We start from the raw sequence: 26,580 nt of genomic DNA, 5'->3' as shown, positions 1-26,580 counted from the left end.
TTTTCCCTCACGCTCTCTTGCACAGGGCTGACGTACCCAGGAGCCGGTGGCAAACCTCCCAAACCAGGTATGAGCAAAATGGGACCATGTGGTGGAGTTGAGGTAATGGCGGAAGGCAAGTGGCGGAGCTCAGTTTCCTTCAGAACTCTCCAGATTGCTCCAAGGTTCAAGGCAGAGATTGGGGACCTCAAATGTGGCCCCCATACCTCTCTGGCACTTAGGACTGGCCCTAGGCCATGCCCCTCCTTGCCCTGCCCTGCCCCCTTCTTGAATGTCGGTGCCTGGCTGGAATGTGTCTTTGGAAGGTCATAAAGCCTCTTCGCTTGCCTGGATAGAGGAAATGTGTGTATAAATATCTGACTTTCAAATGACTGGGAGACAGCCAGGCATAAAATGGCAACCCTCACATCTGTAGCCCCACCCCTTTCTGCCTCTGGCTCTGCCCACCACTGGGAGCGGCCCTCACAAATTTGCTCATGAGGCAACACGGCCCTTGGGCTGAAAAGCCTTCTTATTTATTTCTTACCATTTCATAAAATCAATATACCACATGATTGTACACACACACACAACCCTCAAGGCTGTGTACAAAAGAGCTAAAACAATAAATTTATTGATAAGGAAAAATGGCAAGAATGATTTAAGGCACCTGGAAAGTTAAAATAACAACAGACTAAAAATGGATTAAAACTCTTCACCCATGAAGTAAAATGGTGGAGCCTCATAAAGGACAAATTTACCCTAATGGAGGTTCCTACCCCCATGGGAAAAAAATAATTGGGGATTGTATGTTTGACCGAAGTCTTGAGATTTCATAGAAGGACCCCCCACCCAAAAAAAGCCTTCAACTCCCCTAAGGATGCAACATTGAATCTGGATACGTACATTTCAGACTTTCGGTGTATTTCTATATTGAACAGGGCGTTGCCAGAGTTGTGTGATACACACCCCAATTTGACCTCCCTCAACAACATCTATTCTGATCAAATGTCTTCTTATTTCTATCACAGGTTATGGTGCTGGCATTCCACAAGTTGGTGAGTTGATGAACTAAATTCCCTTTATTATATAGTGTGTGTGTGTGTGTGTGTGTGTGTGTGTGAGAGAGAGAGAGAGAGAGAGAGAGAGAGAGAGAGAGAGAGAGAGAGAGAGAGAGAGAGAAATTATAGAACAAAGTTCAATAATGATGTCACTGCGAGACAAATTTGGTTTCAATAAAAATGCTAAGTCTTTTCTTTAAAAAACAACAACACACCTAATATTACATTATTATTATGCTTTGTAGCCAAGATCATTAGACATCCAAAATGCTTGCTTGTCAAGAAAAAAGAAAGAAAGGGAAATAAATAAACAAAAGAAAAATGACATATGAAGCAGAACAGGAGCAGCTTAGTGAGGCGAGAAACTCACAAAAAACTGTAAAGTACTGTGAATAGATTGAAAGGGGAAAATATCTTAATTTACATTGTCATTTAAAAAAAATGCTGTCTAAATGATGTTAAATAGAGCTTTTCAGCAGAAAGAGAAAATAAAATAGAGGACCCCCCCCCCCCGGGCTACATCTCTGATGGTTTGATGAAACAATAATGTTGTAACAAATTATGTAACAGAATTAAAATTTAAAATAACACCAAGACTCAGCAGCTACATTAGTATTAGTAGTAAGCCTTCCGCTCGTTCTCTAGAACAAGCAAGAAATAAGGTTAACTCCTTTTTATGTTAAGCGTCTTTATCGGGGGTCACCAACCTTCTTATATATTTATGTATTCATATGATTATTTAATGCATTTATATGCCACTCTTTTCTCCAAGGAGCTCAAAGTGGCTTACAAACAATAATTAAAAACAGATCTCAGAACCCATTTAGAACGGGCAATTAAAATCCAGTTTGCCCTGGCAGCAACCCAGTTGGCCAGCATCGCCTGCCTCTCCGTCTCCAAAGCTCTGTCGAAGCAGGAAGGCCTTAGCCTAACAAGGAGGGAGCCAGGCGGACCTCTCCTGGGTAGGGATCCCACAATCTGGGAGCAGCCACAGTAAAGGCCCTGTCTCTTCAGTGCCTCTGATGTTGATGGGACTGAGAGAAGATGCTCACCCAAGGATCTGAGCACCCAGGCTCAGAGCATCCTATCTTTCTGGCCCTGAGCTGTATAGGAATGTGTGAACTGATTCCACCCAACTGGTGAGAGGGGACAGATGGGTGGGAGAAGAAGGAGGAGGAGGAGGAGGAGGGGTGTGGAAATCTGCAAGGGGTTGTACTAGACCCTTGGGGTCCCAGGCTTGTGGAATTCCTGCAATATTGAAGCTTTTCTGACTCTCTCTCTCCCACCCATTTTTTCCTCCATTGTAGCGGGCGGAGCTGGCTATGGTTATGGTTTGTCTCCTATTTACCCAGGTATGTTAATAGGGGGCGGGGGGGTGAGTTCAGTTCCTGAAAAACCCGGGTGCAGGGAGAAAGCAGTGGCCTGATCATGGATGACACCCACAAAAGAGCTGAAACAGACCAGGGGAGCAGTCAATTTGGGGGCAAGCAGGTGGTCTTCAGTGAGGTCATCTCCCTCATAAGGTATGCCTTACACCCTGTCACTGGTACCAGTTCATAAGAATCTAAGAGCCCGTTGGATCAGGCCAATGGCCCATCTAGTTCAGCATCCTGTCTCCACAGTGGCCAACCTGACACCTGCAGGAAACCAGCAAGCGTAAGATGCCTTGCTCCCACAGGAGGTAGTAATGGCCGCCAGCTTGGATGGCTTTGAAAGATGCTTGGTCCATTCATGGAGGGGGGGGACTAACAATGGCTACTAGCCATGATGGTTTTGTTCTGCCTCCATGGTTGGAGGAAGCAGAGCTTCTGGATAGCAATTGCTGGAGACCACAGGAGAGGAGAGGGCTCTTGTGCTTGAATTCTGCTGTCACGGATGCAGAGGTGCCAGTGGGGGAACTCCCAAGGGAAGACGTCTCAGAGCCAGGGGATTGGTGGTGGGTCAGAGAGAGAAGAGGGAGCAGACAAGGAGGAGAAGGTGTCAGGGCCTGAGGAGGCAACAGGGTTTAGTGAGCAGGAAGAGGCTGTTTCAGAGAGCAGTCCAGAGGCAGAGGCAGAAGCGGAGGCTGGAGAGGAGGAGGGCCAAGAGGCAGAGATGAGGCAGTCTGCTGAAGAAGCCAGGGAGTCTCCCCCTCCTGCTGTGACCAGCTGCCCTCCCCACTGGTTCCCCAGAACCAGAAGAGGTAGGAAGAGGGCGGAGGAAATGCAGGCAAGACGACAAAGCCTCAGATCGCTTGCAAATAACTTAGGCAGCTGTGGGAAGGTGGGGACCTTCAGTCCCCACAACTGCCTCCTTGGGGCAAGCTGTATCGGGAACAGTTGCTGTGCTCACTAGGCCGGAGCTGTTTAGTTCCTTTGAATAAAGAGTTAACTTCACGGACACCTTGTGAGTTATTGCTGACTTGTTCCCTACTCCTGCCTTGACACCTCCTTGGGGGTTTCTCATATCAGGCATCTGGCTGGCCACTGTGAGAAGGAGGTGCTGGACCAGATGGGCCTCCTTTGGCCTGATCCAGCTACAGGGCTCTTTGTATGTTCTTATGCTCAGAGATGAGAGTCCCATACTAATGATCTGAATACAAGGAAATATAACAGGATGCTTAGGTGTTTCCATAGAATCCTGGAACAGTACAGTCATCTAGTCAAGCCTTTGCCATGCACCCCTCACCCAAACACACACACACACTGTGACCTTTGCCATGCACCCCTCACCCAAACACACACACACAGTTCAGAATGTGGGGGGGGGGGCTGCTGGCTTCTCTGTGTGGCTAACCAGTTTTCCTGCCTGGTTTGGGCTTGCAGGTGGAGTCCCTGGCCAGCTGGGCTATGGTGGTAAGTGCATTGTTTTCTGCTGGCTGGCTGGGTGGGGGGTCAAGGGTGAATCCAGGAGATCTTGAGTGACCTCACCCCGTGTTTCTCCCTTGCTTCTCCACAGGCAAACCTCCCAAGCCGTACGGCTACAGAGGTAAGTCGCACCCCAACCCAGAAGCAGTCCACTTTCAAACTGTTTCTGTCTTGTTCCAAGAGCCTCCAGGTTCAAAGGCAGTCTACCTCTGAGTGCCAGGCTCTAGCAACGGGGATGGGGTGGGGAGAGCTTCTTCCCATCAGGACTCGCCTGTATGGGGAGGGTCTCATAGGCCTCCGGTGGGCCGCTAATTGGAACAGGAGGTCAAAGGGCAAATTCTGTTGGTCTGGCTATTTTTTCAAAGGGGCGGGCGGGCCAGGAGAATGGCCACCAATCACATTATGTTTGCGGACTTAAATGATAACAGCAAGTACCAACAGGTTCACTTGCCTGAATTCCGCCCCAAGTTGAGAATCAGCACACAAATGGACACAATTTGGGGTACTGTTCTCCAGTCCATCGGAATCTTCCACTATCCCTACCTGTGAGCCATCCATGAAAAATGCCCCCCGGACACACAGTGTCCTCCTCCTCCTCCTATCGTTGTTTTATTTTATTTTAATGTGTTTATCATGCCTTTTTCTGAAGGTGGGATTCAGGGTGGCTTGCAACATTATTTTTTTTAAAAAAATAAATAAATAAATTACAAGGTAATAAAAACAAAGTAGTTTTAGAACCAGCAACTGAAATACAGTTTGCCCTGACAGCAGCCCAGAAGATGGTTAAATAAGGACACCCCTGGTAGCAAAGGAGCTAGTCCATATGAACCCATCCACCAGTTCTGGTGTGCTCCAGGTGCCTCAGGGCCAGCCCATCCACGAGGCAGGGTGAAATGGAAGCCCCCGAGGCATCACCCCCACAGATGTCCTTTAATGTCATCAACCCTGTCCTGTGGAACTCTCCACCACTGGAGTTTCAGCAAGCGCTGAACGCTTTTCAATTCCACCAGACCTAGTCAGGCAGTTCAGAACACTTCCTCCCACAATGTCTGTTTCAAACTTTTTGAATGGTTCCATGGTTTCATTGCTGTAAACTGCTTTGACATATATATTTTTCTGATGTTGCAGTATGCTGGTAATATTATTATTACTATTTTTACAAATAAGTAATACAAATCATTCAAAGGCAGCTGGGATGTGAGTAAGGCATGTGTCACCACTGATGGTCTTCCTCTTCTATTCTCCTCTCCCCACACCTTGCAGGCCGCAAGAGGAAGTAGCCCTAACAGACTGCCTACCATTCACCTCATGAACTTTGGTGCTACTGCCTGGTCTCGAATGTACCCCCTCACCCCGAGAAAAGCAGATTCCACCACCACCGCCATCGTCACCGCCGCCCTGTGCCTTTTTGCCCCACAGACCCCAAACAGCCCTCCTCCCTCTCTCACTGGTGCTACACCCAGCCGTCCACTTCCTGGGCGGTGGGGGGGCCTCTTTGGTGCTGCGGCCGAGGAGGGCCGCTTTCGGAGGAGGGGGGAAGATGCCCGAGCACTTTAGCCCACTCCTGAGCCCTGTCCGGGGGGGTCAGTAGTCACACTGGCCAGTTGGCCCCACTCCCTTTCCCAGTCTCCGCCCCCTCCCTCTCTCTCCAGGCTCCAGTTTTTCTGGGGGGAGAATGCCACTGGGTTGCCACGGGAGCCCCTCCCCTGGCACACTGCCTGCGTATCGGCAGGGGAGGGGGAGCAGGCCAGGCTGGGGGGTCGGTGCCAACAGGATTAACCTTAATCCTCCAGCTGCTGCCTGTCAGGGCCGCAGCGGATTAGCACAGCCCAGGCCACATCCGGCCTTTCAAGCAAGAGAGCCAGAGGCCACGCCGTCCAAGTCTGAGCAAAGAGGCCGTCCTGGGGGTCCCCCGCCCCTCCCCAAGGGACCGTGGCCGACCTGCTCCATGACTCTTCATGTTTAATCACTTCGATGTAACTGGGATGGGACACTTTTTATAAAGAGGAACAGTAAACCGCTTTCCGGGAAAAAAAGAATTAAATAAAACCTGACTAATAAATAACTTTTTAAAGGAACATTTCTTGTGCTTTTTCCTCCTGGAGACGTACAGTCTGGAACCTAGTTTCCCTTGAGCAACCCGAGCAAACACAAACTGAGTGTCTCTGAGCCTGTGCAGAGGGGCAAAGTGGGCGCATCTTGGCAGGTGTGACTGTTTATTATTAGATGCATAGAATTGTAGAGTTGGAAAGGACCCGGAGTCACCTGGTTCAACTCTTTGCAGTGCATCATGGCTAAAGATCTCTGACAGGTGGCCATCCAGCCTCTGTGGGAAAACCTCCAATGATGGAAATTCCACTACCTTCCGAAAGAGCCCGTTCTACTGTCCAATAGCTCGTAACACCAAACTGTTCTTCCCATTGCTTTTTCTAGAAAAAGAGGTACTCAAACTCACCATGAATGCCACCCTTATATTGACAATGATGTTCACCTGAGAGGTGCCAGAACTAGGCGATATATTGTGCAAAACCAGTGTGAAGTCCATATCGTGAGATCGGTTTCATAATTTTTGACCTGGCAATATATTATGAATCACGATGCATGCATGTGCATGTGGTGATATATCACAATGTTGAAAACCAGATATCACCCAGCCCTATCCAGAATCGAGTTCCAATGAGTTCTGGCCAAAAAAAGGGCTCTGGTTCTTCCTGCTGTTTAGTCAAAATCTCCTTTCTGGTAATTTGAATCCATTGGTTCCAGTCCTCCCCTCCAGAGCAGCAGCAAACCAGCTCCCTCCGTCTTCCATGTGGCAGCTCTTCAGTTCTTTGAAGATAGTTTTCATACCATCCCTCAATTTTGATAGATAGTAGTGAGATGCACACTTGGAAATGGCCCTCTCTGGATCCTATAGCTTAGGGGGAGGAGTTGGGCTGTAGGGCTCATTGAAGATCCAGAGGTGAGCTTGCTAGAGTGGAGCAAAGCACTTTGCAACCAGCAGTTCAGCTCCTTTGCAGCCTGATGAGGAGCTGAGCTGTTTCACTGAGAGTCATGCAGCTTTTATTGCAGAATGCCCAGCAATGGGGCAACTTCTGTAAGCAATGACACAACTGAGAAAATGATGGTGTTGGTTTGGTTTTAGAAATACATTTTATTAAATTCCACACCTACAAACCATCTCAACAATAAAAAACACTACAGGAAAAAAACAAGACAGTAGAAATCGGAGAAACTGTAGCTGAAGAATTAATTATCCTGGAAAATATTACAGAGGAACTGTTTTGGATTGCCATTATACTAGGACCATTATATTTAAATGTAATATTTTTCTTTCCCTAGTCATAAAACCCACACGTGAATAAATGCATCTGGTGGAGATGAACTATGTTACTCCATGTTTGCAAATAGAATAAAATCATAAAATTGTACCTTACTGCCGAAAACGAATCTGCAGGGACCCTGCAGCACCTGTGTGAATTTCACAAGGAAATATCAGTGTTTGTGGTGCAAGTGAACCAAAAATAGGCAGGAAATCAACACTGAGGAGGGGAGAGAGCATCGGGAATCATTGGGGAACGGAACTGAAATTTCTATGGACCATGTCATAATGCCATACCAATCTATGCTGCGGTCGCATTTTGAACATTGTGTGAAATTCCGGCCACCTCACCTAAAAACGGATATTGCAGAACTGGAAAAGGTTTAGAAAGCAACAACCAAAATGATCAAGGGGGTTGAAGGAGAAAATGTGTGGCATTTGAGGCTTTTTAGTTAAGAGAAAAGGCAAGTAAGAGGCGACGTGATAGAAGTTATAAAATTATGCATGGCATAGGAAAAGTGGAAAAGGTTTTCTTCCTCTCATAGCACTAGAAGTCGTGGACATCCAAATGAAGCTGGATATTGGAAGATTCAGGGCAGACATAAGGAAGTCCTTCTTCATGCAACTTGTTCCCACAGGAGGTAGTGATGGCCACCAGTCTGGATGGCTTTAACAGAGGATGGGGCAATTTTATGGAGGATAAGAAGACTATTGATGGCTTCTGGCCATGATAGATATGCTCTGCCTCTGCAGTTGGAGGCAGCAATGCTTCTGAATACCAGTTGCTAGAAACCAGAGGAGAGGAGAGGGGAAGGGAGGGGAGGGGGGATCTTGTGCTTTGGTCCTGCTTGCAAGTTTCCCAGTGAAGCATCTGGGGTGATCACTTTGAGAAGAGGATGCTGGACTAGATGGGCTGTTGGCCTGACCAGCAGACTCTTCTTACGTTCTTAATGGAAGTTAGCCAGTGCTTCTCGTGGAAAACAACAACAACAACAACACATCAACAGAATCTCAATATAGCCATATGCACAATTGTCCCAAGACTCCTTTTTGCCAAGTTGTTCTGTACAGTGGCAATGTGTGCAGGGGGAGAAAGGAGACACATACACAAATAAGCTGAAGAAATTGAAGGCTGTCACTACTTGCTGCCCTGTACAAATTGAGAAAGGCAGAAATACAACAACAGAACAAGAGGAGATCCCGAATGCATCAATTAAGCACTCTTAAGAAGAGTCCTGCAGATGGATCAGGCCATCTAGACCGGCATCCTGTTCTCACAGTTGGTGACCCGGTGGCCATTGTGGGAAACCCACAAGCAGGATTCATGCACAAGAGCACTCTGGCCCCGCCGGGCTTCCAGCAGCAGGTATTCAGAAGCATTGTTGCCTCTGATTGTGGAGGCAGAGCATAGCCATTGTGGCTACTACCCATCGATAGCCTTTTCCTCCATAGATGGCTGCGCATTAGCAACCAGAAAATAGACAGCAGATAAGAACCTAAGAGGTTGTTGGATCAGGCCAATGGCCCATCAAGCCCAGTTTCCTTTTCATATAATTGTTGAGCTGGAAGGGACCCCAGGGTTATCCAAGTCCATCCCTCTGCAATGCTGGAATCTCAACACGTAGTTCCCCATCCAATTTGAAACCAGACCAGACCCTGCTTAGCTTAGCAAATGTGCCAGCAGTTTTAGAGGCCAACCGATGTCCCAAGGGAAAGCCCACAAGCAGGATTCAAGTAGAAAGGGACTCCCCCTCAGGCCACCATGGCATCCGGCAACTGGTATTGATAAGTCTTGCTTCCTCCCACTGGCTAGAGAGACTGGTGGTCTGAAAGCAGTCCTTGGTTGGTAACCATGAGGACTGGAGTCTTAACCCAGTGGTGGGAGAACATCTGTCCCAGGTTCAATCCCAGGTGGCATCTCCAGGTAGAGACTCCCACTTTGGAGAGCTGCTGCTGGTCAGTGTCCACCATACGGGGCTGGACTGCTGGTCTGACACAGGACAAGGCAGCTTCCTACTGTTATGAGTTTATGAGTTTCAGACACAAACAACACCCTGTTACAAGTTTCTGGATGCCAGATACTGAACTTCTGGATTCAGTAGATGTTAAAATATAAACTGAGCCAGTTTCCTGACCAGGAAATTGCCTGGGATGATGGAGAACAAAAGCCATTAGGAAAACCAAATGCATGGGGTCTCAGCTCAGAGATAGTTGGGAAGACAGAGAGTTCGAAGTAGAGTGTTAGAGTTGACCGTGAGTTAGAGTTGTGGGCTAGAAAAAGTGACCGGCTGGAAAAGGCAGAGTCAGAGCACAATGGTTGATGTCTGTTTGAATCCAGAGAAGCAAGAGCCTTTTGGGGCATTAATGCCGGGAACTGCTGCATCGTAGGCTCAGTTTGCATATACAGAGGTCCATTCTTAACCTGAAACTGTTCTGCACCACTTTAGCTAATGGGGCCTCCTGCTGCTGCCGCGCCGCCGGAGCACAATTTCTGTTCTCATCCTGAAACAAAGTTCTTAACCCGAGGTACTATTTCTGGGTTAGCGGAGTCTGTAACCTGAAGCGTATGTAACCCGAGGTACCACTGTATGTGTACATAAACTATGTATCATAAAAATACCTGAGTCCCCACTATGCCTCGTTTTTAAAAGGAAACATGTAGGGGTGAATTTTCGTATTTCAAATTTTTAGTGGCGCCCTCTGTGAGGCCAAAATCCAATGTCCCCTGCCTCTTGCCTTCCGTTCTGTGCGCTATGTCACAGTTGTGGCGCCCTGTGGTGTCCCCTCGGCTTGGCGCCCAGTGCCGGCGAACCGGCCATGCTGCCCTAAATATGGCTCTGAAAGCATGGACCCTTGGTAAAGGTGCCTGGAACCCAATAGCGTCTCGCACAGCTCAGAGATTGGGGTGGCACACAAGAATACGTTTTCCTCTTCCCTGCACTACCCCCTCGCCTTTTGTCTGCAGTTGCCCCTGGGCACTCTGCACATACTCAGGGGCCCCTTCTCCAGCCACTCCTGAAACCCTGGAGAGCGCGCGTGGACTATCACAGCTTAGCTGTGGTCTGACACAAGATCATACATTTCTCTTCACACACACCCCCGTCGGTTTTATCTGCCATTGCCCCCAGACCCTCTGCGCGCACTCAGGGCTTCCCTCACCATCTCCTCCCTTTCCGTCAGCTAGGCTTCCCAGGGAGCGCGCGGCGGCGGGGGATGTGTGCGCGCGCGCGCGTGCGTGTGTCCGGTTCTGGCTGGCTGGCTGCATCCCTGCCGGGACTCCGCTTCTTCTAGCCCCCCGCCCCGTCCAAGCGAGAGGGGAGGCGCCTGGCCTTGCATCGCCTTGCAGCGCACGTTGCATTATAGCTGGAGACGGGCGGAGTAAGAGGGGTCCCTCTGGCTGGCTGGCTCCTCTTTGGACCCGCCTCCCTCCTCCTCCTCCTCACCCCCGCCCCATTTTCCCAGGGCTGCCGCGCAGTCGGCCCGGGCGAGTCCGCAGCCGGCGCAACCAAGCAGCCCGCCTTGCCCGCCCTGCCCCCTTCGCCGCCCGGCAAGCGCAGGGAGCAGACGCCGACGCCGACGCTGCTGCCGCCCGAGCCGGGGGGGTCTGGCGCGGCGTCCGCATGAGGCTGATGCTCCTGTGCTGCACCTGGAGAGACGAGCCCATGGGAGAGGACGAAGGTGGGTCCTGGGAGAGAGCCCTCCCCGCCCCCACTCCACGTCGCCCCTCGCCCGGCCTCTGGCCTGACTCCTGGGGCGCGGTGGTGACGGAGTGGGGTGGCGTGCAGGGCTCCTCCGCCCCCTCCCCTGCTTGACCTTGAGCCCCACAGGGGGTGGGAGAGAGAAAGAGAGAAACGTCCGGGCCGCCCCCTTGCTGCATTGCACGCGTGGCAGGCATTCACACGTGCAAGAGGCCGGCAGGGGTGGGGGCGAAAGGAGAGATCTACTTCACGCGCGTGCGCTAGTGGGGCTTGTGGAGTGGTCCTCGGAAGGTTGGGAGAGGCCCCCATGGCCTACATAGCCCCTTCACTCGCCTTAACGGGCGTGCGCAGACTAAGTGGGAGCGCGTCTCTGAGCACGTGCAGAGCGCGTTTCCTCTCTCCCCACCTCTAGCCCGTTGTCTCTGCGCTTTCAACTCACCCCAGGAGGCGCGGACGGGGAGGTTAATCAGGTGCCCATCCGGTGGGTGCTGTCCAGGGTGCTGTTTCTCCCGACCTCCTGCCGCAGGCAAGGGAGTCTCGTCTGACCGGAATGCAAGAAAATGGGGTTTGGATAAAAGACTTCGGGGTTGATTCTAGGATCTATGCTTTCCCACTTCCTTTCGCAAATATTTTCGCTACTTTACTGAAAGTTGAGGATTCATAGAGCCTTTCCTGAGTGTGGGAATTCTCCTTTTGCAAACGGGTGGAACAGGAGAGGGTGAATAAAATGCTCGTTCACAGCAGGAAGAAGGGTGTCCCCCTCGCCCCACAAATCCTATCATCTTTCTGATCCTCATAACCCCAATGGCATCTGGGCCCAGAAGAGGGTGGGCATGCTGTGGTTACAAAGAAAAAAGAAAGCACTCTCTGTGCATGCTCCAAGACACCCTTGCTCCCCTGTAATTGTTACAGCATGGAGGCCTGCTACTGAAAACAGGTTCAGAGTCTGGGTGCAAGGAAAAAATTATCACCCCCCCCCATTCTGTTCCCCATTTCTAGGGTTGCCTCCCTGGTTTCCCTGCCACTCCTCTCCACACACACCCCCAATCTATGGGAGTGAAGTAGGGGACAGTCCTGCTGTTATATAAACAGGAGATCGATCTGTGGCCACCAGCCATGGGAAAGGAGGTCATAGGGCTAGCCTCAGCTAGGGGCCTCTGGGCATTTGTGAGCAGCTGGGTGCAGGAGAATTGCCATTACCCCCCCCCCAATGCCCCCTCTCAAGAGTTAACAGGGATGAGGCTCCTGGCGGAGCCATGCTTCAGGTTCGGATTACGGAAGTTATTCTGTGTGTTCTCAGAGGCACCCTTGTTCATTCAGTGTGCGTGCTGCATTTGTTTGAGCACTGCTTCAAACAAATCTATTCTGGGGGGGCACAGGAGGATGAGGTGCATTCTGGGGGAGAGTGAGAAATCACCCACAGCCCCTCTGGAGTTTTGGAGTGCCTCTGCACTATACATTTAAATCAGCGTCATGCAACTTTAAATAGCCATGCCTTTCCCCCAAAAAAATCCTGGGAAGTGTAGTTTGTTATGGGTGCTGAGGGTTTTTAAGGGACCCCTTATTCCTCTCCCCAAACTGCAAATCCCAGAGTGGTTCGACAGTCAATCCCTGTTCCCAGGGAACTCTGGAAATTGTAGTTCTGGGAGTGGGGGCTAATAGGGGTATTTCTAAAAGCAACTCAACATCCTTAGCAAACTATGGTTGCCAAGATTCTTCGGGAGAAGCCGGGCCTGTTTAAAGTGGTCTTGGACTGCTTTAAATATGTGGTATGGATTGACTCCCTCCTTCCTATCTGAGGCCACACCACACATCCAACATGCATTGAAAGCCTGTTTGGCTTCCCAGGATCTGTAGTTTGTTAAGGGCTCTGGGAACTGTAGCTCCTCAAGGCCAAAACTGCCGTCCCCAGAATTCTTTCGGGGAAAGCCATGCCAGTTTGAAGTGGTACTTTAAAAGTGTTGTGCAGACAAGGGCCCTGTTTGTAGGCCTACATCTGGTTTTGGGCAAAAACTGAAATCCTGCAGTGAGAGCCCAGGCTGTGCTGATGACCCCCCTCCACTCAACCTGCCCCCACCTCTGTTTTCCTCTCCAGGAAGCAATCTGCCGATATGCGCCAGCTGCAGCCACAGTATCTACGACGGCCAGTATCTGCAGGCCCTCAACGCGGACTGGCACACCGACTGCTTCAGGTAGGACCGCTCTGGTAGGGCGGCTGTCACCAGTAGGGTGCGAAGGGGGAGCCTTCACCCTCCCAGCTGCTTTTCTGAACTGCCATCTCCCATCAGGCCCTGCCAGGAGGGTCAAAGGACAAGGACAATTGGAGTTGTAGCCCTGCAAGCTAAGGGAAAGGACTATAGCTCAGGGATGGAACACTTGCTTCGAGTGCAGAAGGTCCCAGGTTCAATCCCCAATGGTGAGAGATTCTCCTGTCTGAAATCCTCGAGATCTGCTGCCAGTCAGTGTAGACAGTACTGGGCTAGATGGGCCAGTGGTCTGACTTCCTGTGTTCCGATCTTGAGAACCACAGTTTCAGAAAGCAGTGAGGCGGTTATTAGAGCAAGGAAAAGTTTCAAGATCTGGGGCTTTTTCCTTTAGAAAGTGGTAGTGTTGGATTAGGACCTGAGAGTGGCCAGGGTTCAAATCCCCACTAGGTCATGACTTTGGATCTGTCGCTGCCTCTTGGCTTAGCCTACCTCACAGGGTTGTTGTGGGCAGGAGAACCTGGGAGGAAAAAAAGGTGGGCTATAAATGCAATCAATCAATCAATCAATAGATAGATAGCTAGCTTGACTTTCCATGGTGTGCAAACTAGGCCAGAGCTACATCTAAAGAGAGGCTGTGTTGCAAAGTGGTTACATTATCGGACTAGGACATGGGAGACCTGGGTTCAAATTCCCACTCGGTCATGACATTCACTGGGTGACCTTGGAGGCCAGTCGCTGCCTCTCAGCCTAGCCTGCCTCACAGGGTTGTTGTGGGAATTAATTGAGGGGAGAGGGGAGAACCATGTACACTCCTTTGAGCTCCTTGGAGAAAAAGGAGAAATGCTAGGAAATTCAGGGCAGACATAAGAAAGTCCTTCTTAATGCAATGCATAGTTAAATGATGGAACTCACTGCCTCAGGAGTCAGTGATGGCCGCCGGCTTGGATGGTTTTAAAAGAGGACTGGACAGAAGGGCTGCCGATGACTATTAGCTACAATGACTATGGTCTGCCTCTGAATCCTACTTGCTGGGGATCCCAAGTGGGGAGAGGGTTGCCCTGGCGCTCAGCCCCTGATTATGGGCTTCCTGGAAGAGGTGTCTGGTTGGCCATTTTGAGGACTGGATGCTGGACTAGAAATCGGCTTCTTTTCGACTGAGCCATCCCAGGACTCTTCCTATGTTCATTGTTGCTTATCTGGCCAGAAAGGAAGTGCCCCCCACCCTTAGAATATTCTTTAGCACGGGTTGGTGTGAGCAACGAGATCCAGCGCTCTCCTGCCAAGGAGGTTCGTGGCCTGGTCCTGGGACAGCTTGAACAGCTTCTTCTGCACCAAAGAATCATGCAAACATCGAATTGTAGAGTTGGAAGGGCATCTAGCCCAACTCCTGCAATGCAGGAATCGCAGCTAAAGAGTCCCTGACTGATCGCTGACCAACCTCTGTTGAAAATCCTCCAGAGACGGAGAATCCACTGCTGTGGAAGGAGAATCCTCCACTGTGGAACAGATCCTATGGTCAGAAAGTTGTTCCTTGTCAGAATCCCCTTTCTTGCCATTTGAATCCTTTGGTCTGGGTCCAACCCTCTGGAGCAGCAGAAAAGAAACTGGCTCCATCTTCCCAGTGAGAGTCCATCAGATATTTGAAGGTGGCTATCATATCACTTTTCTTCTCCAGGCTAAATATAACCAATGCCCTCAACCTTTCCTCCAAAGGCTTGGACCCTTGATAATCTCTGTCACCCTTCTCTGCTCACCTTCCAGCTTGCCAATAGCCTTCTTAAACTGCAGTGCCCTACCACACTCCAGGTGGGGTCTGACCAGGGCAGATCTGGACAGTAGACTTCTTCTGAAGATGCCTATCATAGAATTGTAGAGTTGGAAGGGACCTTGACGATCATCAAATCCTGCAATGCAGGAATATGCAGCTGTCCCGTACGGGGATCAAACCTGCAACCTTGGCATTATCAGCACGGTGCTCTAACCAACTGAGCTATCCTGCTTGCACCTCTCGGTCTTCTCTTCTCCAGGCTAAACTTACCCTCTCCCCTCCAGCATATGTTCCAGGTACCTGGTGGGGAGGGGGCAAAAGACGAGAGCCACCTTCCTCCGCTGATCATCTGTTTCCCCAACAGCTCGGCTGCTCCATTCATTCTTGGCTTTACAGTCCCTCCCCCCTCCTCCTTCTGGGCAGCCATCAATATGGCTGGTGGCATCTGGCAAGCACAGAGACTTGGCTCTCCTTCCAAGAGACACACTCCTCACACGTCCAGCTCGGAGCCGATTCCCTGGGCCCCGACCCTGGCTGCTTTGGGGTTGTGTGCTTTTAAAAGCCTGGCTGCCTCCCTCACCAAGCAGGGAATAAAATAGCTCTTCTCTCACTCTCACACTGGCGTCTGCTTGGAAGAGTCTGGCTTGAGGACAAACAGGTGCGTCTGTGATCCATCTGAGGACATGCATTTTAACTCTGGAACTTGCTCCTGCAGGACGCAGTGGGGAACACCAACCTGGATTCCTTTAAAAGACAAATTCACGGAGGAGAAGGCTGCTAACCATGATAGCTATGCTCTGCCTCTGAGCTCTTCTTATGTCCTGATGGAACCTCCAGGCCCAGTGGCAGTCTATCTAGATTTCCAAGTTCTTAGGGGCATTTAGCTATTGTGAGAACAGGGTGCTGGGCCAGATGTGTCTTTGGCCTGATCCATCAGGTTCTTCTCACATTCTTATAGCTCTTGCATGCTGGGGAGATGCCCAGGCATCGGTGCTCCCCCCACCAGCTAGTGGGGCATGGAGGTGGGTGGAAATTGCATGTGTCCTCTGAGGTGGACAATGCGCAGGCTGGCTCGATGATGCAAGAGGCGGTGCAGAGAGAGGCCTGCGCTTCAGCCTCCCAGCTGTGGCAAGAGCACATCTGCGCAGGGCTGTTGACAAAGATAGCTACGTGACTCCCAGGGGGCGGCTGAGAGAGAGGCCCGATGCTGCGCGGAGGCGCAGTCACAGAGGAAACTCCCCTCCTTGTGATTACAGAACAACTTCCTGCCCTGGGGCTGGGCTGGCTGGAGTCAGCTTCCGAGGCAGAACAGAGCAGAGCAGAGCAGCGCAAATTGCAATGGCAGTGAGGAGCTACTCTTCGGGGTCAGAGCTGGCGAACTCGGGGGCTTATCTCAGGGGCCGGGCTCAGCCCCTGGCTGCCCAGGGGAGGCAGGGAAGGGTTTGCCTCTGCCCACGTTCGAGGCACCAGCAGTGGGCAGGTGCCAAGGAGGAGACCCCGTTGCTGGCTGCCGTGCTCAAGAGCAACCACTTTCTGACAGCAGGAGCCAAGTAAGTCTCCACCGGATATGATGGAATTCAGGATTTGAACTCAGAGTTGGCAGGAGATAAAAGCCGACCAGCTGGGCCGGGCGCTGGGTTGGGTTGGTTCAGTGCACTGCCTCCGACTGTGGTCAGCTAGGCGTCTCTGGAAAGCTTCCCAGTACAGTTGACGCTTGAGTTGCGAACGTGATCCGTGCGGGATGCACGTTCGCAACCCGCAGCGTGCATAACCCTCAGTGACGCATCTGTGCACGCGCGGGTTGGGATTTGGTGCTTCTGCACATGCGCAAAGTGCAATTTAGTGCTTCTGCGCATGCACGGCAGCCAAAAGCCAGAAGTAACCCATTCCGGTACTTCCGAGTTTCGGTGGTCCGTAACCTGAAAAACCGCAACCTGAAGTGTCTGTAACCTGAGGTATGACTGTAGTGCTCCTGTTGCCCTTTGGCTCTAAGCATCTGATATTGAAAGATACTTCCTCTGAATGTGGAGGGTTTATTTAGCGGTCACAGGTGAGAACCGCTGACTAGGGTTGGGTGATATATTGTTATATCCTCCAATTTGCAGTCCTTGGCATAGAACAAGCAGTGTTGCAGTCCTTGGCATAGAACAATGACACATGGCATGATGAAGGTGGCTCAGGTGGTTAGAACATGGTGTTAAAAATGCCAAGGTTGTGGGTTTGATCCCCGTATGGGCCAGCTGCATATGCAGGGGTTTGGGTAGAGGACCCTCAAGGTCCCTTCCAACTCTGCAGTTCTATGATTCCATGGTGAAAGTGGATAGAGAGACGTTTTTCTCCCTCTCTCATAACACTAGAACTCGTGGACATCCAATGAAGCTGCTGGAAGATTTGGTACAGAGGAAATAAAGTCCTTCTTCATGCTGTGCATAGTTAAACTGTGGAACTCCCTCCCACAGGAGGCAGTGATGGCCAATAACCTGGGTGGCTTTAAAAGAGAATTAGGCAAATTCATGGAATTAGGCTCTTGAAGGCTACTAGCTATGGTAGCTATGCTCTGCTTCCACAGTCAGAGGCAATAATGCTTCTGAATACCAGTTTCTGGAAACTGCAGGAGGAAAGAGGGCTCTTGTGCTCAAGTCCTGCTTGCTGCTTGCTTCTCTATGGAGCATCTGGTTGGCCACTGTGAGAACAGGATGCTGGAGTAGCTGGGCCATTGGCCTGATCCACCAGGCCTTTCTGATGTTCCTGTTGTTCTTTGTCTCTAGCATCTGGTGTCCAAAGATACACTTCCTCTGAACATGGAGGTTTGATTTAGTTGGCCTGGTTCTCCATGGTATTAAAACTGCCTTTTAAAGCAAGAATGGAGGCTCCCTGTTGGGCTTGTCTTTGCATTTGGTTTCTGATTCAGAAGCATCCCCACCTAAAGTTATAGGCAGCAGTGATTCTTTTGAAATGGTCACGGGGGTGGGGCATGTCTGTTCGGCTCACTTACACCTAGGATAAAGAGATCCAGCAGGTTTCTGTGTGGTTTCCAAAACCTGCTGTATGTGGTTTGACCCGAGGCAAAAGGAAGGTGGAAGGAATTTGTATTGCACTCTGGGATGTGAAATCCCATTCTGTTTTCTTCAGACTGGGAACAGGGAGCTGCCAGCTCCTGGTTGCCTCGTAGAAGCTTCTCAGTGCCAGCAAACTGGAAGAGTTTTGCAGCTTCTGATTCTATTTCCAGATCAGCGGCTACCACTTGCCAGCACGTGCCTGCGAAGGTCACTTTTCATTGTCCTTGGTGGAGAAAGAAAGGCAAGCTTGGGCTCCTTTTGTCAACATCCTGTCTCGTATTATTAGGATCACTGGTCTTGGGCAAGGTGGAATTCTGAAGGAAATGGGAACAGGAGCAGAAAATGGCCAGTGTCTGCTGATTTGTTCCTTGTGTGGGACAGAAATCAGTCCAGTGAATGCTATCCACATTCACTGTTGTGGCTTTCAGTCTGCAAACGATATGTAATTGGTGGTGTTCCTCTCCCCTGTTTGCACTGGATTTCCTTTGCATTGAAACGAATAGTGCTGATTGATTGATTGATTGATTGATTGATTGATTGATCTACTATATATTTTGGAAAGTAGTTTGCCTGCCTGCCTGCTCTATGTATTTGGACATGTCTTGGGATAATGTTTCCCCAGTGTGGCATGATAGTGCCTGAGATAGAGGAGTATTTTTCCCATCTATGTTTGAATACCATCTGATCCGATTTTGAATTGAGATACTGTAGTAGTAGTAGTAGTATTTGTAGTTGTAGAAGTAGTAGTAGTAGTAGTACTGGTTGTTGTTGACCTTTCCCCCCAAGGAGCTCAAGGTACCATGCATGATTCTTCCCCTCCTCATTCCAAAAGGAAGCCAAAACTCATTGGGTGGGTGTCCCACATTTAACATCATTTAAACTTTAAACCTTTAAGAGGAAGTCCAGCTATCAGAGTCCATGGCTTGGGAGCAGACCCTTTTCCATTCGCAGAACCTGGTTTTGACTGTGCTTACTTTTAAATGCTGATTTTCCTTGGTAGGTTTTTGGAAATCCCATTGAAACCCCAAATGGCTGGGCCTGATGGGTTCTTTTCTGCATTAACCCCCAGGGCAGACTCTGAAAAGGGAAGTTGACTAGGTTTGGTTCCTCTAGGTCAGGGTGGTCCAACTCTTCATACCAAGTGGTACTTTGACACAGAACCTGTGGGCCACACACAGCGTGGAAGGGGATTGAGGTCAAAATTTTAGCTAAGAACCAAAAGTGTTCAGGTATAATACCAGTCCATAATAGGAGATGGAGATCTGGGAAGAAGACTGGTCACTGTTGTCATAAAACTTATTTGACAAAAGGAAAACCAACAACTAAGAAAGATGTTGTTACATAATTAGATACGTAACTGGTGATGTCAAATTCCAGAGGTGAGTTGATTGTCTTGGTTTTTTGCCAAAAGCTGAGCTGCAGTCAAATGAAAATGGCATGTGTGATGTACAGAGTCTTCCATGTGACTCTTAATGGAGGGAGCATTAAAATTAGAGGCTTCCCTGCCCCCAGAAGCTTACAAATTAAATTGTGTTTGAGAAGGAAGCGGCAAGGCAGCAAGGCAGATGCCCTTATTCCCTGTGGGCAAGGCAGATAAGAAGGAAGGTGAGACAAGAGAGAACTTCGAGTGGCTGCAGTTTCATGTTTTCAAGCTCCCATTTTGTTGTGGGCAGCGATGAAGGGGCCTGAACTGTAGGCCTCACAGGAAAGTGTTGTTTGTTTGTTTTTAGGAGGAAGGAACCGAACATTTCTTGCTTGGAACTAACTTCTGTGAGCTCATGAGTGCTTGCAATCCACTGGATTCTCATGGCATGCGCATAATTTATTTATTGCCTTGACACCCCATATTTCTGTCTCTCCAAGGAGCTCAAGTTGGCATACATGTTTCTCCCCAACCTCATTTAATCACCACCACAACCCTGTGAGGTAGGTCAGGCTGAGAGGCCGGGACAGAGCCCAAGCTTCATGGCTGATGGGGGGATTTCAACCCTGGTCTTCTAGTTCCTAGCCTGACACTCTAGTCACTATGCCACACTGGGTCTCCACACAGCCTTTTGAGAAATTATTTTATCTTATTTTACATTGCGATGTTGTACTGAGCCACTGATAGCCCTCTTCTCCTCCTCCTCGAATTTGTCCAGTCGTCTTTGAAAGCCATCCAAGTTGGTGGCCTTTGCTGCCCCCAGGGGGTTCCACAGCTGAGCACGATAGTCTTTGGTCTGTTCTGAATATTCCCAAAATTCAGCTTCCTTGGATGTCCACGAATTCTACAGTTGTGAGAGGGGAAGGGAACCTCTTCTCTATCCACTTTCTCCATGCCGGGCATAATTTTATAAACTTCAATCAGGTTGCCTCTTTTACTTGCATTTTCTCTGAACTTAAAAACTCCCAAATGCTGCAACCTATGTGCAAATTAGTGTGGTGCGGAGGGGGAGGAGCGGGGAAGGAGGCCATCCACCAGCAAGGAAGTGTGAGTGGGCTTTGCATGGAAGTGAAAGCGATATCCAGCGGATGCTGGGTGCCAGATATCAGGCTACCACAGACCAGTTGCTTCTTGTAGACTTCCAAGCTGCGTCTGGTTGGGCAGCGCTTTTGCTCAGATCCAACAGGGCTGCCCTTAGGAATGGACCTGCCATGTTCAGAGGAAGTCTATCCCTGAACACCACTTTCTTCAGGTAGGTGTGGTGGCTTTTGCTTCCATTAATATTTTTTAAAAAATAATATCTCGAACGACTTATATTCAAAAGAATTTCAGATCAGCGCATGGAAAACAGAACTCCGATACAGCAGGGTAGAGTCTCAGAGTGTTATACAAACCAGAGGTCTGGTACTGTAGGGAAAAAATAGGTTGCAACATTTGGGACTTTTTTTGGTGAGTAAGAGGCAACGCGATAGGCAAAATTATGCCTGGCATGGAGAAAGTGGATGGAGGAAAGTTTTCCTTCTTCCTCTAACGCTAGACATTCGATGAAGCTGAATGTTGGAAGATTCAGGACAGATAAAAGGAACTTCTTTATGCAGCGCAACGTTGAACCGTGGAACTCACTCCCACAAGAAGCAGAGATGGGCACCAATTTGGATGGCTTTGAAAGGGGATTTGGCAAGATCATTAAGGAGAGGGCTGTCATTTGCTAAAAGCCACAATGGCTGTGCTCTGCCTCCACAGAGGCAGCAATGCCTATGAGTGCAGAGGGGGAGGTTTCTTGTGCTTGGAGTCTGCTTGCTGAGTGACAGTCTGGCCACTGTGAGAGCAGGATACTGGACTAGATGTGCCATTGGCCTGATCCAGCAGGCTCTTCTGATGTTCAAAAATGGAGATCCAATGCAAAAAAAGCCAGAAACTCTAATCGATATACATTATCAAGTATAATCTCACAACAAAATACAAAGTGTAGGTCAAATGCAGCGCAAAAGAAAAAGATCAAGCAATATACTGTACCAGGCAAAAGGCAAAGGCAAAAACCAAATAAGTGCTCATTCACACTTTAACTTGACCCATATTTTGATTGGATTGTGTATTGATTAATTCCACTGCGTCTGAGAGCTTTTATCGCCGTTCCACTGCTGTGCCTTGTGAAAATCAGATCTTACCTGCTGAATCAGATCTCATCAGCTGCGTGGAAAAAACTGGGGAGATTTTGCTTACTGAGCTTCTGATTCAGCGGGTAAGATTGGATTTCCACAAGGCACAGCTGCAGAACATTGAGGGAAGCTTCTGGACTCGGGGGGATTAATTGGGACACAAGGCGATCAAAATACGGAGCAAGCAAAAGTGTGGATGAGCCCTAAATCTCAGAATGCTAGGACTGTAGAGTTGGAAGGGGCCTGAAGGGTCATCTAGCCCAGCCCCCTGCAATGCAGCGAATAAAAAGCAGATGCTGTACAAAATAATAAAAATAAAACAGCATACAGGAATATTAACACTAACCTTTCCAAATAGCACTATGCTCTCAATTCTTATGTTCTTCTGCTCCTTACTCTTAGGTTTGTATGCTCCTGCTAAATCCCAGGAAACCCAGAATAGCCATTGTTTGGTAGCCAGGCATGGGTTAAACCCAGCTGGCTCTGCTATTGGCTCCCCTCTCTCCCTGCTTAGAGTTTGAGCTGGGAAGTTCCGCAAGGGTGATGTAATGGGGTGGCCCCCCTGCAGGTGACGTCAGTCATTGCTGCTTTGGCATTCCCCTCCTCACTCTGGAAATGAGGTGGGGAGGAGAGGAGGGGGCTGAGCAGCAATGATGCCATGGAGGCTCATCACACAAGCCAGAGACACATGGACCAACTCCCCCTCTGGCAGGAGCGTTTCTTTCATGGGGGTGGGATGGAGAGTCTGGGAAGACCCTCTCTGCCTGGGGCCACTGGGAGGGATCAAGGGGTGCAGGGGGGTCGCTGCTGGCTTGTGATGGAGCCCCCAAATGCCAGCTGATTCCTGGCACGTTCACACCATGAAAGGGGGTGCATAAGAAGATAAGAGCCCTCTCCCCTCCTGGGGTTTCCAGCAACTGCTATTCGGAAGCATTGCCGCCTCTCACCAGAGCACAGCCACCCTGGCTAGTAGCCATGGAGAGCCCCCTCCTCCTCCTCCTCCTCCATTGATTTGTCTAATCCTCTTTTAAAGCCATCTGGGGTCGCTGCCTCCGTGAGGTCAGCCGGGGTGGCACCCGCAGCGTGCAAGGCTATTGTGCAGAACACCTGCTGGGTGGCGCCATCCTTCTGCAGGTGCTTCGTGCTAGGAGAGGTGTGTAAGTAACTTCATCAGTGAACACGGAGGCTTATAGCAAAAGGCTGGTCCCCTCAGGGTAGTTTCTGCCCTTGGGGAGGGGGCAATTGCAGGCTTCTTCTACCAGAAGAGGGAGGGAGGGAGAGAGAGAGCTTCGCACGACAGCTTGCCCGGATGCCTCCTGTCACGTAAATCCATTGCACCAGCGGCAGGCTGAGTCACACTGAATACCTTTCCGCAGAAACTCCTGCTGCAGGCTCACCGCTCCCAGGGTTCGTATTTGGTTGGCCAGCCGGCGAGGCAGCCACAAGGAGGCAGGCCTCAGACAATGGGAATCAGTGGCTGGCCTAGGTGGCGCTGATGCAAGCAAAGACCTCCCTCTCCCTCCCCAAATGATCTGGACATGGAAATTAACTGCACTGTAAGAAGGTGGCAGATTAGTAAATCAAGGCAGGTGTTTTCCCAGAGAGTGGCCAGTCCAGAAGCCTTTTCTTCTTCCTCCTCCATATTCTGGAAAGTTTCATTTCTAAATCTCGGCATGCTTGCAAAGCACAGATGTATGTTTGCACCCTAAGTTTGGGAGGTGCACCTTTTTATTGCCAGTGACACCTGTAGTTTTGGTTTTTTTTAAATTGTCAGAGGCAGTGGGGTGTAGTGGTTTGAGCGCTGGACTATGATCTTGGAGACCAGTGTTCTAATCCCCACTTGGCCAGGAAGCTCACTGGGTGACCTTGTGGGACAGTCATGCTCTCTCTCAGCCTAACCTACCTCACAGGGTTGTTGTGGGAGTTGACTGAGGAGGGGGAGAAGCATGTACTCCACCTTTGTAGACTGTTCAGCTAACTCCACCTCTTGCCAACCTGGGCCTTCCAGCTGTTTCAAAGGACAGTATGTTCATCCCCTGGTTCCGCTGCTGATGGGAGTTGTAGTCCAAAACAGCTGGAAGGACCTAGGTTGGCCAAAGGGTTGGCATAGCTATATGATTGCCCAATGCTGGTCTCCTGCATGAGAGTCATCACTGCTCAACTCAGTGGGCCTTACTTCCAAGTAAAGAGATGTAGGGTGGTGCGGTTCTGTAAATCTGGCCAGATGGTTGTGATCCAACTGAGTTCTACTTGAATTGGTCCCATCAAAAGCAATGGGCCTAAGTTAAATATACTCTTTTATTTCAGTGCGTCTGTTTTGAGTCTATTTTGTGTGGGACTAGTGTTGGACACAACATATGTCATATTTCATGTGGAAGGTGCTGAGGCTTAAGAAAAGAAAACATGTGTCACCAGGCTAATAAAATGATTCACACACAAAAAGGTCACAACTCACTATGCAGAACCTGGGGTCCTGGGTTCAAATCACAGCCATTCTAGAGGATCTCAGCTTGACTTTGGAGACTAGCTGCTGGTCAGAGAAGAGGACCTTTGGGGCTAGATCAATCCAGTTCTGATTCCCTGGAGAAGTCCCAAAGGGCAAGTCGGGTCAGTTGTTTCAGAACCACGGAGAGCTCCTCATGAGCAAGTTGCTCCATCAGGGTTGGATGGGAACCAGGGCCTCAGCTCAGTTGGCATTAAAAGAGAACTAGTAGACAAATTCATGGAGGATAACACTATCATAAATGGGGAGAGTTTCTGTCATGCTTTGGGGTTTCCCATAAGCATCCGGCTGGCCCCTGTGGGAATGAGATGCTGGACTGGAAAGGTCCATGACCTGATGCATCGCAGGGGGTTCAGCTTTGGGCCCCTCCTGATTCTGTGATCCGGCAGGGCTCTTTTCACACTCTTAGACCATCCTTCAGATTTGCAGGATTTATGAGTAAACCTTAGGAGCAAGGTTGCCGATAGCAGCCTTTCTGCTCAGTTGAAGGGTGATAGTGGGTCCCCAGGGATGCCTGCTTGGCTGCCCTGATCCACCAGAAGCAGGGGGGAGGACAAGCTGGGAGGGACATTTGACACCCAAATGTAAACAGAGTGCTCAAGGACAAAAGGAGCGTTGCAGACAGAGGCAAAACCAGCCTTTGCAGGTGGCCACTTTTCAGGAGACACCTGAGCCCAGCTTCTCCCTTTTCAGATTGGCATCTCCAAACTGAGAATGAATCAGAGAGCAGCTAAAAGGAGACGCAGTGGGAAATGCCCTTGGGATAACAGGAGGACTTTGCCAGAAGCAGAGGCTGTTTGAGAATACAAGAGCCTGCTAGGTTACGCTAGTGGCCCATCTAGTCCAGCATCCCATTCTCCCAGATGCCTCTTTGGGGAAACCTGCAAGCAGGACTCGAGAAAAAGGTCAGGATTGGAATATAATTAATAATAATGCCATTAGCTGCTGATTAAAAGGGGATCCTGGTAGAAAAATGAACGTGTGCTGAGAGCTCTGTTCCTAAAGCTCCATGTTAGAATAAGGTGGGACCCGGAATGGTTAGACTGGGAAGGTTTGGGAAGTTGGCACACCCTTCATCTGTCCTGAAGTGGGATCTGGGCCTCCTCCCAGGGCTGGGTCTAAGGCTGCCCTTGTGGAGGTGCCAGTAAGGGGGCGTTTCTGTAGCTTGCTGCTGATTCCATGCCACAATGGCGTGAGAATACATGCAGTGGCTTTGCAACCTGTCAGACCCAAACAGGAAGTGAATCTGGCCCATCACTTCCTCCTTTCCTCGGGAGAAATCCCCACCAGCCGTTAGCTCAGCACTGCCTGGTTCCTCCCATGCAAAATATACATAAGGGGGGATTGGAACCCCCCGTTTTTTATCCTCATCCCTGGCATCTAGACTGCCCCTGACTCTGGAAGTTCTGTTTAGCCACCAACCGGACACACAGACACCCCAATCCCCTTCACTCCCATTTATCTGTAGGATCCCCATTTGGAGTCTCTTCAAGGACTGCCCCCACCTCTTGTGGCAGGGAGTTCCACCAGTGAATTCCTGCATTGCAGGGGGTTGGGCTAGAAAGCCCTTGGGGATCCCTTACAACTCTATGGTTTCATGCTGCATGTGAAGAAGCATTTGCTTTTGCCCACCCTGGATCTTCCATCCTTCTGCCTGCTTGGGGGATCTTTGAGATTTCTAGCTGACCACAGTCTGAAAAAGGACGCTGGGTGAGATGGTGGGGTGGAGAAAGCTCGTGCGCGCGCACACACACACACACACACACACACCTCAGTCTCCCAGAAGTCTAGAACTGAGCACCCCAAAGGAACATACAAATCATAGAATAGTAGTCTGAAGGGATCCCAAGAGTCATGTAGTCAGAACATTGGCCCATCCATCTCAGTGTTGTCTGCACTGATGGGACAGCAGCTCTCCATGGTTCCAGACTGAGCCACAGTCAAGCATAGGTCAGCAGTAAAACACCCAGTGTCAGTGAAGTTAACTCTCTATTCACAGCAAGCAAAATATCACAGGCCTTGTAATTCCACCAACTCCTCCCAGTAGTTCTTGCCCCAATGAGGCAGTTGCGAGGACTGAAGGTCCTTCCCCACAGCTGCCTAAGTCCACTCCTCTCCAGGGTTCCCCCCCCCCAAGTAATCAGAGACTGAGACTGTGTCTATGCACAAACAAATCTCTGCTCTGCTGTTTTCATTTCTCCATATGTTTTAGGAGACCCACGGGGAGGGGAGCTGGTTGTAGCAGGAGGGGGAGACTCCCTGGCTTCCTGACCAGCCTGCCTCATCTTCCTCTTGGCCCTCCTCCTGTTCAGCCTCCGCTTCTACCTCTGAACCCGTCTGCCACAGTCTCTTCTTGCTCACTAAACCCTGTTGCCTCTTCAGCTTCTGACACCTTCTCCTCCCAGTCTGTTTCCTCTTCTCCTTCCAACCATTCATGGTCACCCCACCACCAATCCCCTGGCTCTGAGCCTTCTTCCCTGGGAGTTCCCTTGCGGGGTTCCCTAGCCGGTGCCTCCCACCACTCCTCTGCCTCCAACCAGTCCTTGACACTGGGAATG

General features: G+C 50.0%; 2 protein-coding genes across 10 annotated transcripts in view; both read left to right on the top strand.

Annotated features, from left to right (window-relative positions):
- ELN (elastin) overlaps nt 1–5,964 on the top strand; it is a 58,083-nt gene extending 52,119 nt beyond the window's left edge. For all 7 annotated transcript variants that reach the window (XM_081889465.1, XM_081889464.1, XM_081889462.1 and 4 more), the window contains 6 exons: nt 26–67; nt 1,011–1,037; nt 2,348–2,392; nt 3,845–3,874; nt 3,978–4,007; nt 5,150–5,964. In XM_081889465.1, coding sequence (XP_081745591.1) covers nt 26–67; nt 1,011–1,037; nt 2,348–2,392; nt 3,845–3,874; nt 3,978–4,007; nt 5,150–5,166 — 191 coding nt within the window. In that variant the 3' untranslated portion in view covers nt 5,167–5,964. The remainder of the gene's footprint in view (nt 1–25; nt 68–1,010; nt 1,038–2,347; nt 2,393–3,844; nt 3,875–3,977; nt 4,008–5,149) is intronic.
- Nucleotides 5,965–10,455: 4,491 nt separating this feature from the next.
- Nucleotides 10,456–26,580, top strand: part of LIMK1 (LIM domain kinase 1) — a 41,278-nt gene continuing 25,153 nt past the window's right edge. Inside the window, exons 1-2 of one of the 3 annotated variants that reach the window (XM_081889477.1) lie at nt 10,456–10,883; nt 12,999–13,095. In XM_081889477.1, the coding sequence (XP_081745603.1) occupies nt 10,826–10,883; nt 12,999–13,095 (155 nt within the window). In that variant the 5' untranslated portion in view covers nt 10,456–10,825. Of the gene's footprint in view, nt 10,884–12,998; nt 13,096–16,190; nt 16,429–20,523; nt 20,613–26,580 lie in introns of those variants that run through there. The other 2 variants (XM_081889476.1, XM_081889478.1) reach the window with 2 other exon arrangements.

This window comes from Podarcis melisellensis, assembly GCF_964234715.1.
Source record: "Podarcis melisellensis genome assembly, chromosome: 15".
In the NCBI taxonomy this organism is placed as follows: Eukaryota; Metazoa; Chordata; class Lepidosauria; order Squamata; family Lacertidae; genus Podarcis; species Podarcis melisellensis.
Note: the sequence above shows the minus strand (reverse complement) of the source record. Positions and strands in the feature narration are given on the sequence as shown.